The sequence below is a fragment of the Biomphalaria glabrata genome, chromosome 17, assembly GCF_947242115.1.
Source record: "Biomphalaria glabrata chromosome 17, xgBioGlab47.1, whole genome shotgun sequence".
NCBI classification, from domain to species: domain Eukaryota; kingdom Metazoa; phylum Mollusca; class Gastropoda; family Planorbidae; genus Biomphalaria; species Biomphalaria glabrata.
Genome location: NC_074727.1, coordinates 8,387,928 through 8,400,633, shown reverse-complemented (window position 1 = coordinate 8,400,633; position 12,706 = coordinate 8,387,928). Strand labels below are relative to the sequence as shown.

At 33.2% G+C, this 12,706-nt stretch overlaps 1 protein-coding gene across 2 annotated transcripts in view; it reads left to right on the top strand.

The window, feature by feature from the left end:
- The first annotated feature begins 210 nt into the window (after positions 1–210).
- LOC106071593 (glutamate-rich protein 3-like) overlaps positions 211–12,706 on the top strand; it is a 38,270-nt gene continuing 25,774 nt past the window's right edge. For both annotated transcript variants that reach the window (XM_056015438.1, XM_056015437.1), the window contains exons 1-9: positions 211–452; positions 2,155–2,248; positions 2,992–3,189; positions 3,771–3,965; positions 8,371–8,457; positions 9,243–9,446; positions 10,181–10,391; positions 11,108–11,291; positions 12,350–12,495. In XM_056015438.1, the coding sequence (XP_055871413.1) occupies positions 433–452; positions 2,155–2,248; positions 2,992–3,189; positions 3,771–3,965; positions 8,371–8,457; positions 9,243–9,446; positions 10,181–10,391; positions 11,108–11,291; positions 12,350–12,495 (1,339 nt within the window). In that variant the 5' untranslated portion in view covers positions 211–432. The remainder of the gene's footprint in view (positions 453–2,154; positions 2,249–2,991; positions 3,190–3,770; positions 3,966–8,370; positions 8,458–9,242; positions 9,447–10,180; positions 10,392–11,107; positions 11,292–12,349; positions 12,496–12,706) is intronic.

The following is a 12,706-nucleotide window of genomic DNA, read 5'->3' as shown; positions in this document are numbered from 1 at the left end:
ACTGACCCGCGAGGTTTTAGCGAAAGCCGCTACTCGCATTTTTTTTTTTAGTAGGCCTACGGTAGCCTATATCTGGAGTCTAGATCTAAATTTGGAAGTTAGGAAATAAAATAAATTTGGATAATCTAGATCTAATATTCGGATCTACATTTTGTGTACGATTCATTGATTAACATTGTCTAGAAAGTCTACATCTGTGTAGTGTGTAGTCTGGGTTTTAAATGGAGAGATCACAGACAGACGGCACCAAGATCTTGATCTGTCACGTGATTCTCCCGGACGACGAGTTGTTTTGTTATGGCGGAGAATCAAAGAATGTAAATCTAGACGAACACTAAAGTCAAAAGCGACATGGATTAATTGAAGTATTGTTTAAATAATATGTACAGTTATTAGTCTCGTATTTTTGTAGAATACTCCGAGAAACTTAACATGAGCCACATTGACCAGGGGTAAGTAGCTATTTGATTTAGATAAGGCATAAGGTCCTAGACAGATTAGAATCAAATTCAATTGAAGACTAATAAATATTATTAAAAATCAACTTGTCAAGTATGAAGTAAAAGTTATAGATCTAGTAATCTATTTAAGTATATTAGAGTTATATAATTCATTAGTACTGTAGTTTAGTAGGCTAGCTAGTAGTAACACGTTGAGTTAACTTTAGCTCTGATATTCTAATATAAAATAAAAATAATTATCTAGCATTAGATTCAAGAGGAATCAATATTGTGAATTAGATCTTGACAAATTTTACATCAGATCTATTCTAGGCTATTTGATATTGAAAGGAATAAAAAAAAATAATAGTTACACTTTTAAGACTCCCATTTCCATAATAGTTTTGAGACTTTTAGGTTCTTACTTTATCTTTCTAGAGTCTATATATCATTGAGGCATAATGTTATATAATAAATCTAGATCCTCATTATTATTTTAAGGTTTATAATTTAGATCTAGATGTATTATTTTTTGTTAAATGAATGGAGCCAATCACATTTAAATAAATTAATTAAATAATGTTTTCTAAAAGAAAATATATGTCAAATAGCAAATTTAAGTTGCTAAACCACTTTCCTACCCTATTAAACACAATATAAAAATGGCAAAATACCTCTACGTATCCTTGCATTATCTAACCTGTGTAAGACTTAAAACTTCATTTGTATTAGAACATGGTTTGAATGAACAACTAAATATATACAGTCCAATCCTGTTACTTTGACAAGCTGCTTATTTGGCTCAAATCCTTAAGTAACAATCTGATTAAATGAACCAAAACAGTCATGTCCCAATTAGGTCCAATTAATCAGTTGCAGCCTATTTGGACTAGCCAAGCCATTGGACTCAAGACAAAAATACACCTTCTCAACACAATCATCATTCCAACTGCTACATATGCATGTGAGACATGGAAGACATCTGTCAAAATTGAGAAAAGACTAAATGTGGCTCAACAAAAATGGCTGAGACGGATTTTGGGAGTCAGTTACACAGATTGGGTCTCAAACAAGGAAATCCTATGCTGAACTGGGAGTTGAACACTTAGTGAGGTTGTGACAGAGCGTTGCATGAGGTTTGCGGGACATGTCCTACGTCAAAATGAACTATGCACACCAAGAATTGCAATAACATGGAAGCCAATATGAGGAAAGCACAAACAGGGACGTCCTCATACTAATTGGCGACACACCTTCATGGAGGACCTCAGAACAGTGGACACCAGGTGGGAGGAGGCTTCAGACATTGCCAATGACAGATCTTTATGGAGACAGCTTGCCGCCCAATGTGCCGAACGGTGCGGGAGGGTCTAAGTCTAAGTAAGTAATCAGATTCCACTGTATCTAAAGGCCTGTAGACTCATGTGGACATAGTTAGGTGACATGGCTTGGTTGATTAGACAGCTCTAAGAACAAATTAAGGTATTCCCAATCTACATTTATTGATAAATTCAGACATGATTTTGCAGCACAAGGCATAAATTCTAGATTCTAAATGAATTTTATTTAATGAAGCATTAGTTTAATGTTAATCAGGCTAGATGTAATAATCTTTTTTGAAGTAACATCTGTATTATATAAGATAAGATAAGAGAAAAGGACATTTTATTATCACTTAAATTAATAAAAATATCATTTATTTTTCTTTAATTAGACCTTTGTCCCATTACAACAGTCTTGTAGACAGTAATTTGTCAGGATATTTCACCAGTACTCGGATGCGCAGGCATTTAATAAAAGCTGGCTTGGTAAGTATTGAACACATGACTTGTCTTGTTAGTTTAGCCCATTCCTTCAGGATTGAAGATCATTACATCCTAGCTTAAGCCTCCCTCAATATGGCAGGGTTCAAACTTACTTATATTGAATATAGTTGAGGTTTGTAAGAGAGACTAAATGTGCCAAATTCAGGCAGCCTTTTTTGCATGATTATATATGAAGTTAATTTTTTCTTTAGGACAGATAAAGTGAAGAAAAATTACGCTATTTTAGTCAAAGGTTATGAGAGAATTTTCTATCTAGAACTGCTCTCCGCAATAAAATGTCGACCTTTTTTCTTGAATGGCTTAAAAGTTGGTTCTTTACTAACATTAAGTTGCTGCTATTATAGACATTCAAAAGTTGGCCATTTACCTTGGTCATGGAAACAGGGGAAATCAGGTTTCTGTCCAGGGTATTTGCTAGAGAGGATTTTAGACTCACCTAAATGGACATAATCATCTTTTTCAAAGTAATGTCTATATTTTATAAGATAAGATTAGGATTTTATAAATTTAGAATGATTAGTCTTTGTATGTTGCAAAAAAAAAAAAAAATTGAAAAAAGAAATTTCTTTGACTAAACTTACTAATTTTTTTTTTATAAACATTTTAAAAAACTTAGTTTTACCTTTTAAGATGATTTTTATAGGCATTTCTAGCTTTAGTGAGAAGAAATAAATCCATATAATCCATATATGTGATGAAAAAAAAACTGTTGGTATCTTTATTAGATCAATCGAGATGGTCACATAGTCTCAGAGAATACTTACAGATTGAACATGTGTCGTAGGGAGCACAAGCAGCATGTGAAGGAAATGCTGGCACAGGCCATTGTTCACAAGACACTTGACCTGGAGAGAATGAGGCAGGCTGAGATTAGGAAAAAACTGGAAGAAATAGCCAAGATAGAATTAGTCAGAAGAGTTAGGGTAGGAATTCATGCTTTCATATTTACTTTTCAATCCATTTATTAATGTTTTGCAATGTGCAGAATTTTTTTTTTTTTTTTAATTATTACAACCCCTTGTTATGTTATGTCAAATTTATAATTGTGACTTATAATAATAATAATAATAATAATAATAATATAATGAATGCAAACTCAATGTAAACTTCGGCTAAGTGTTTAGAGTTAAAATATAAAAATAAATCTGTGATGCTGCTGGACATATCTTGTCGCTTTGTGGAAAAATTAATTTTCAGAATAGCAAATATTTGGGATCAGAATATAATACATTTAAAGTTATTTGCAATTGTGTTCAGAATCGTACCTTAGGAAAGGATTGTTTAAATAAAATCAATCAATTTTAATTTGCTTTTGTCAAATTGAATAAAATCAATCATATTAATATTTTTTTTCAAGTTTTTTTTTTCAAACAGCATTTGTATATCTCAGTGTTAAGTTAAAATATTTTGAAAGGATAACTAGGGAGGGGATATATTCTTTAGAGTAGACACTCCCTTCTTATTTCAACTTTGGAAACTGTAAGATGCACTTACTTTTTTAAAGATGTCAAGGGAACGAAAACGAGATACAGATATTCTCCCATACATTAGCCCTCGATCAGAGTCTAGGAAGAGGGCCAAGTCAAACCCAAGTAGCAGTGAGAGTTACAAGAACAGATCAACTAGCGCCCCATCAAAGCACAAAACCAGACCTGTCTCTTCTTTATCCTCCAACTATGATGAGGATGATGAAGATGAGGTAATTTATGTATTTCATTTTGTTTTTTTGATGTATTCAGTGGAAAAGTCTTAATCCTTAATATTCTTCTTTTTAGACTTTGAATCGTCCTGTATACTGTTACAACTCAAGAGTGGGCCCTTCTGTTTTGTGCACTATCCTTGACAGAATTAGAGTGCATTGTTTTGGTGTGATAACAGTTTTCCCCCAATGTATGGAAGTTGACTAGTAGTAGAACAGTATGTCGAAGACAGATCTTTTTTTGCATTTGTTCAATCATCTATTTACCTTCATAGTGTAATTAAACATTTTGCTGGCTACACATGGTAGCATTTATCAGGTTCTTTTCTCACTTGGCTCAAAGGGTTACTTACGAACAATTAATTACTACTAATAAACTCCACAAGAAACTCTAGCTATCCAGGAAAATAATAATAACCTTAATATCCAAAAACATACATAATGACAGCAACACTCTCAGAAAATATTAACTGCATAAACACTGGTCCAGGAAACAACTGTCCAACCATCCTGGACTGGGAAGAAGACCCCACTGACTATAGCACTCCCTCTCACATTCAAGGAAAACTAAAACATTCAGTTCATAACATGTGCAGACTGTTCACATTCATAACCTGGGAGTACAAAAACAAAGCGATATAAATATCATACCAAAATATCAACAAAAAAATAAAATATTCACTCTCACCATACCTGCCTCTGACATCATTATATATATCCAGCTTCATTTTTTATCTTGAAATTTTTTGGATTGTGGTGTTCTGTATAGTTCTTCACTTTAACAGGCAATTGAACTGACTTTAGGCTACTTGAGCCCAAGATTTGGTATAAGCATTTGTTGAGAAAACTGTTGTTTCTTTAACCTTGTGTTCCAAAAGTCTCATTGTCTTCAAAGCTGTAGAAGAACTGATTTAACTTGAGTGTTGAAAGTTTACTTAAAATTGTGTTACGAATAGTTACGAATAGATGATTCTATGGAGCTTTAGTTAGCATAAATATTATACAAGTGAACATAACTTTGTTAACCACAACTTGATATATTTTTTTTGCTTTTTTTCTAGTCATGTCCATGCATATTCATTTAGGTCCCATTAAATCTTAATGTCAAAGTTCACTTGATACAGTAACTCTTTTCTCATTCACCCAGACATAACTGACTAGTGGGTTAACATTAAGTACAGATGAGTATGATAAGCATACTCACAGGAAACGGGGCTAACAACTTTAAAAGCAGCATACTTACAATCAACATGGACAAGCGGTTGATGTAAGAAGCCAAGATTGTAAAGTACCCCTTCCATTCTATAGGGCAGATGATGTAAAGGTCATTTATTTCTTTGACAGTTAATGATGGTGTCATGTGCCCAGCACAATGACCATCCATCTTTACTTTTCCCCAACTAAGTCAGGTACCCATAAGAGATGGGTGGAGTCAGAGGCACCCTAAGGATCCCGAAAGTAAAAATCAAGATTTGAACTCAGGAGCCCTGGTTCAGAAGCCAAGCATAACCAATTTGATATAATTACAAAATATACTATTTTAAAAAATACGAAGCCCCCCCCCCCCCCCCCCCCCCCCCCCCCCCCCGAACATACCTCCCTTTAGAAGGAAATTCTACAGTTGGAGATTTTTTTTTATCTATCTGGAGTGGTCTGAGATGAAGCTATCCTTTTCCTAGATGGGGATGTTAATCTTAGCAGAAGTAGCAGAGAGAAAGCAGATCTTCTTTTTCCTTTTCTTTTGCTGCTTTAATAGATCTTATCAGCATCTTAAATCATTACCAGAGTTGTGTTTGTTTTATCATCTTCCATTAGTTTGAACAAGACCTTGATCCTCTACCTTTTCATTTTCTTCACTCTCAAAGTATTCTAATACCACTATTGTAATTATAGTTCTGGTGGTGAGGACATTTGTTTGTGAACTTGTTGTCTGAATAATTCTTATTTTTGGTTCTTAGAGTGGAATTTTTCAGACAAATTCTTGTCTTGCCAGGGATGCAGAATTGTATTCATGGTGTTAATTAAAACGATTCATCTGCATTCCTTGGGCTTAAGCCCAGTAAATCTTCTAAAAGTGGGATGTGTGGCTGGGAAGCATAAACCACTTGCCTACTTGCAAAGGTAGCTTGAAATAAAAATCCGACTTGAAATAAATTGTGTTTGTTGATTGCTTAAAGTAGTAAGGAAATCTCCCACTGGTCCACAAAAGAAATTGGACCATAGTGCACTGAACAAGCTTTTAGCATGAAGATGCAATATACAAAAGCAATTTTAAAAAGTTGTATCCTGGCATTGTTTTAGAAATAGGAGAAAGTCAAATAATTGGACAAAGATCAATGATACATTTACTTTTATTTTGGTTTATTAACCATTTAGCTTATCCTTGACATGGTTTTCTTGAAGTCAAATCAGTTATTGATAAATCTTATCAAATAAAGACGTTTTATTCAAAAAAACAAAAAGATAATTACATCCTACTCGTGTTCCCAGGTCAATCTAGTCATGCATGTTAATCAGTGACTTAAATGCAGAGTGATTCAACTTTAAAAACAAAAAGCAACAATAATTGTACCAGTATGTAATCAAACAAAGTATGCTTAAAACCAAGCTACATTTTTCAAAACATACTCATTTAGAATAACTGAGTTTCTGTGGGGTAAGGAATCAAGTTGTCTTGTCATGAAGTATACATGGCTTTACTTATAAGACATGCAAGATACAATTGATCAGAGAGGAGGGGGGTAGAGAGCATGTTCTTTACCTCTGTCTCCTTTTAGTCAATCAACACTCCATCAGTCACTTAGTGGTAAACCTTTCTCTCTCCCTACTCTTTATCAACTCTGCAGGTAATTGCCATTCTTGTGACAATGCCACCATTGATTTTATGTTTCTTGAATCAATATTCCCCCCATCCCCTTCCCAGACACATTCACTCTTGACAAATTGATGCTGCTGGCGTCATGCATCTGCTCCGATGCATCTGCTCCGATGATGAAAAGTTTCTGGGATATTGATTATTCCTTTTTTTTTAAATTCCTTTTTTTTTTAGTCCTTTTTTTTAGTCCTTTTTTTGTTTATGCATGATAATATTGGGATAATAACTGGGAGAGAAATGAATCTTCATTTTAAATTTGTGTACAGTCTTATCTTAACATTAAGAAAACAGACTAGTAAAGTAAAGTTCCCCTCTCAGACCTTGTGAGCATTCAAAGACAATTCAGAAAATATACAAAATTTATAAATATATCAATTTATAAGGTAAAAGTAAAAAAAACAACAACTTTCATTCTGAGTATTTTTATTCTCACATTAAAAGTAAACAAAAAATTGATTCTAAATGTAACCTAATCTTTGTCTCTTAACTCAATCCTAAAATTCATTATAATAAGTTATATTTTTTGTTTATTCAAAAATTCAAATAAATACTTTGAATGGTGATGCCCAACCCAAGGCCAGAGTGCCACATTCGGCTCATGACATGATGCTGTCTGCCACTTTGAAGCTTCTGCCTATAAGTGCAATAAATAGAGCTTAAAAAAACTCTTTTCAAGTAAACTTGGCAGTTTTTAGCAGCGATGTGGCCCGCGACAAACTTTTCTGAAATTTATGTGGCCCCTCTATAGACTAACTTGCATGAAAAACAGTTTTATAACACTGAATTAATCGCCTTATGCCTTCCCTAATGTAATAAAACATTCAGAAAGACAAATAGGTAAAAACAACAGAAATATATTTCTTGTTCCTTGTTTACCCTTACAAATGCAAAAAAAAATATTTTTCTTTATATTTTAAAATGAAATATGAGCATTGACTGAAATATTTGAACTTGTTAAAAACTCTAGAAAAGTAACACAAAATTTACCAATGAGAATGGACAGGCCTGTCAGTGAATGAAATTCTAGACAAGGCAAAGGACAGAAAGGAATGGAGAAAGACAGTTGACAGATCTTGTGTGATGCCCCAACAGTCCAACAGACTAAGGGATAGTCGAAGGTGGTGTAGGTGAATGAGCTCAATTGACCAGATTAACATAAACATTCATAATGATGAATTTGACAGAAACATTTATAAATTGCACGAATGCTGCCTTTATTTATAACGACCTAATCCTGTCATTATTTATAAAAACCTAATCTTTCCATTATTTAAAGAGACCTAATCCTATCATGTCCATGACATGATCCATTTTTTAGTTGAATATTTTTTCCCATTAAGCTAGAAAACTAAAGATGAGATTTCAAGAAAAAGGTTGACATGAGTTTCGAAAGATTTTACTGCATATTGAGGCCTCAAACAAAAATGATTTGTCATTCATTTCACTTTTCAAAATGCATTTTTAGATTAGTGATAATGGTAACTTAATATGCTTTTTATGTATTAGTTATTATTTGTTTTTGTTTTATAGGTTGAATACCTGGATGATAATGGACAGCCCATTGCTAAACATTCAGCTAGATCTAGAGAATCTTTAGATACCAGGCAGTTGTATGGAGTAAGTCTATATTTTTAACATTAAAAAAATCCATTTAAAAAAAAAAAAAAAAAAAAAATTATCTAAAGGGGAAGAACTCCATCCTTAAAACTTCACTTATTCGATATCAAACAAACTAATTTATTACCAATAATTACTTGACTAATTGGGTATTTTTAAAAATTGATTCATGTCTTGCTAGATGAAATTAATAATTGTTTAAAATATCAACTTAATAGGAGAATGTGTGGGGGAGAAAAAGCGTTAACAATTATTTAATAATAATAATAATAATAATAATCTTTATTATCCGTAAGGAAATTTGTCTTACAATTTGTGCATTACACCAAACAAAAAACATTATAACTATAAGAAACCAAAGTGTACATTCACACCAGACTCACTCATAATTTACATGTGACAAAGTTTATACCAGATTGTTCTTATTTAATGATTTGATTGCCAGGGGAACAAAAGAGTGTTTGTGTCTGTTTGTCTTTGCTATCGGTGTCTTGTATCTCTTTTGTGATGGTAAAATCACAAAATCTTGACACAAAGGGTGATTCTTTATTTTGAGGGGACTAAATTCAACAGATTTAGCCATATATGTGAATACTGAAGGATTAGTTTTCCTTGTTGATATCTAATAGAATAATTAATTGGTTGCACACTTGTTCAGCTCTTACCATATTTCAAATCTTGTTTAAATTTTTAAAATGGTGTTTGTCATTAGAATTTGTCATATTAGAATGATTGCCATAATATTCAGTGTGTGATAATGTGTAATATTTAAAAAAAATCAACAGTTAGATAGTGCAGCTTTAAGAAAGTATGCTATGGAGGTGGCTAAGCTGAATCAGAGAAAGCCTCATGAGTCTCCTTACCTAATGCCTCAAGTGCCTCTCCCTCCCAAGTCTCCAAGGAGTGAACGAATGCCTCGCAGTTCTCGACGATACAGAAATGCTTTAGAGCAAAGCAATGGCTCCTCTCCTAAAAGGCCATTTACAGCAGTAAGTCTGATTCTTAATTTAAGGCATTGCTAATTGTTTAAGTAGTAATAAAAAACAACAACTACAAATGCTCTTTGAATTACTCACTTCATAATTAAAAATTAGAATTACGTGCAATAAAATTTCTGATAAAAGAAACTGATACGATCAACATTCTAGTAATTCTCTTTTCTTCATTTGTAGCCTATGTATGCCTGAATAATATTAAATTTGTATATAAAAACAAAGAAAGGCAGCTATTTTATTCTTCTTCATTCTCATTTAGTTTTGGAGTGTACAGACGAGTAGTCCTATATATGCGATGAACTGCGCAGTGGTTTCTGGATCTGGCAGCTTTCCATATAGTTTTTGTTCTATGGGGGGTTTTGGGGCCAGTGTTTTGACCAGGCCTCACGATAAAGTATGCGTCTTTGAGGAAGCTATTTTATTTAACAGTGTAGTTTTCTTTTTAGCAGCAGAAGCAGAAACCATTAAATAGGCCAAGTGATTTTTAACAATAAAATAACTTTTTTCTAGAGAACTTTTAAAATATAGGAAACTCAACCAAAGTTTTTGTAAGTCAATTGAAATCTTTAATTTATTTATTTACTTAAATCTTCAATTTATTTATGTACCAAATTGATTAAATAAATACAATATTTTGTTATTTGACTTACATATATTCTTAATTTGGCTTGCGTGTTTATCTTCAGAATTACAAATATTTTAAATTTGGCTTTATCCTTTAACTTCAGAATCCCACCTACTTACACCCAGCCAGCCCCACCCGTAGACACATCCTCTACCAGCCGCTGAATAGCAACTGTTTAGTTGAGCTTAAGTACCTTGGGAGCAAGCTCCACCTTGCCAGGGAACAGTTTGACAAGAGGCAGGAGATCCTGGTGGAGCAGCAGCACTGTGGAGGCAATACTTTGATTGTGTTTAAGGATAAACTGGAAGCTGGACGTAAGTTTTGGCACAAGAGAACATCGTTTCCATTTTTGGCAGGGAGATCCGGAGGAGCAAAAGAGTCAATACCAAGCTAGAGAAAATAGTTTTCTTTACTGTAGGAAAGAAAGCATTTTATTTGCACCTTGCTTCATAGAGAAATACTCAATTCTGATCCTTTTTATACAATGATTTTTTTAAGCTTTAGGTACCAGCACTATATATAATATCTCTTCCCACTCTCACAAACACTCTTCAATTATTTCTATTAAAAGGAGGTGAGGTGCCTGAGTAATGAAGCTCTTAGCCTCTGAACCAGGGGTTCCTGGTTTAGATTCTGGTGAAGAATGGGATTTTTACTTTCAAGATCTTTAGTGTGCCTCTTGACTCCACCCAGCTCTAAAGAGTACCTGACATTAGTTTGGGAAAAGTAAAGTCTTTGGTCATTGTGCTGTCCACATGATACCCTCGTTAACCTTAGGCCACAGAAACAGATGATGACCTTTAAATCATCTGCCCCATAGATCATGGGAGACTTTACTTTTATTTCTATTAAATCTGGATATTCAAGTATATTTCTTTATGTTTTTAAGTTTTTAAGAATTGCTCTTTTGGTAGTTGATATAGCAATCAGGTTTAGTGTAATGAATTTAATATTTTTTTTTGTTATCTGACATCAATTGATCATTTCATGAATCCATTTTCAAAGTTTTATTATCTTAAATCTTTTTTAGAAATTTTTTCCTTCAACTCACATCGACACAGAGGTTACCCATTTGCTTTGACTATTTACATTGATGGTAAAGCTGACTGCCGTGTCAGCACCTGCTGTGAGTACCGCCACCAGGGATACAAGCTCTTTGGTAAAAATGGACATTTCACTTTCTACAAAGTTTCCAATGCTTCTCCATGCTACAAGTAAGTTTTGGAAGGTCCAGCCAATTTTGGTTTAATGGCTTAAAATATATCATATGAGTTAAGAAAGACTTGAGCTTAACAATAGGACTGGCTGTGCTTAGAAGTGTGCCATTGCAAACCCTGTCACATACCTTTCTTCTTCTTCTTTTATTTTACAGACATTTAAAAAAAAAAAGATAATTACATCCATGCATATTAATGTGTTGATCTAATAATATATGTAAAATAGAGACTTAAACTCTGCTGTTATTGGTTTTCTTGGCTGATTCAGGCAACCTGTTCAATGCTCAAACTTCACAAGGGAAGAAGGAGCACTTGTACTAATTGTTCTAGTATATGGAATAAGAATTTTTTTTTTATTTTCTGGCATGCTGCAGGGTATTTTTCAATATACTATACTTTTCTTTTTGTAAATGAAATGTCTCTATCTGTATTCATGTATTGAGAAATGTTTAATATTTTATCAAGAAATTCTAAATATTCTACCCATATCTACTAAGATTCATAATAAGATATACACACTTTTAACATTTATGTCATCCAAATCCTTTTTTTTATCTTTAACATTTATGAAAAGAAGATTTTTGCTTGCATTCAAAATAATATGGCATTGTCTTCAATTCTGATGGTTCGGAATGAGTGTTGTATTTCACATAACCATGCAAACCCAGTTGCCACCTGCATATTTTGTCCATATATAAATTGAACAATAACCAGCTGTTTTCTACTAAGCATAATTTCAATTTGTCCGTCAGACTCTGTCTTTATATTAAACATTATATGGTCATCATTCTTTAAAGTTTTTCTGGGTGACACACCTCTCTCAGTATTGCCTTATCATTGCTAAAAAAAAAAAACTGCATCCGCTTTTAGCAACATATTTTTACCTTTCATGGCTAAACCATTATTTATTTAAAATTAATTAATCAATTAATAAAAAGCTTTATTATGCTGGAAGATTTATTTTTTTTGTGTGTAATGATTGCCTGATTGACACAACAAAAGCGTAGATACAGCAATAAATATTTTAATTTTGTGTTGAAAACTTATTTGAACAGATGCAGGGTAGAAAAGAGTCTGAAGAAAAAGGGCACAAAGACACAGGCAGTGAAAGCCAAGACGTCAGAAAAGGAAGATGAAGGCTTTGATGAAGTTGATCAAGGCCAAGAAGAGCAACCTATGTCACCAAAACAGGAAAAAGAAGGTGGGCATTGTGTCTTATAAATGTTGTGGCCTACGACTTGTTATCATGTGAAAAAAGGGGGAACAAATGTAACTTTGAAACTGTCAGTAATGTAATTGAATTAATTACTTGATTGTTTCTCCTAACTTCTGAGTTTCTGATGCTGTATGTCCAGGAGAATATGTTTCCTCAATCTCAATCTGTTAATGCACTGGTGAAGACTGTATGCTGT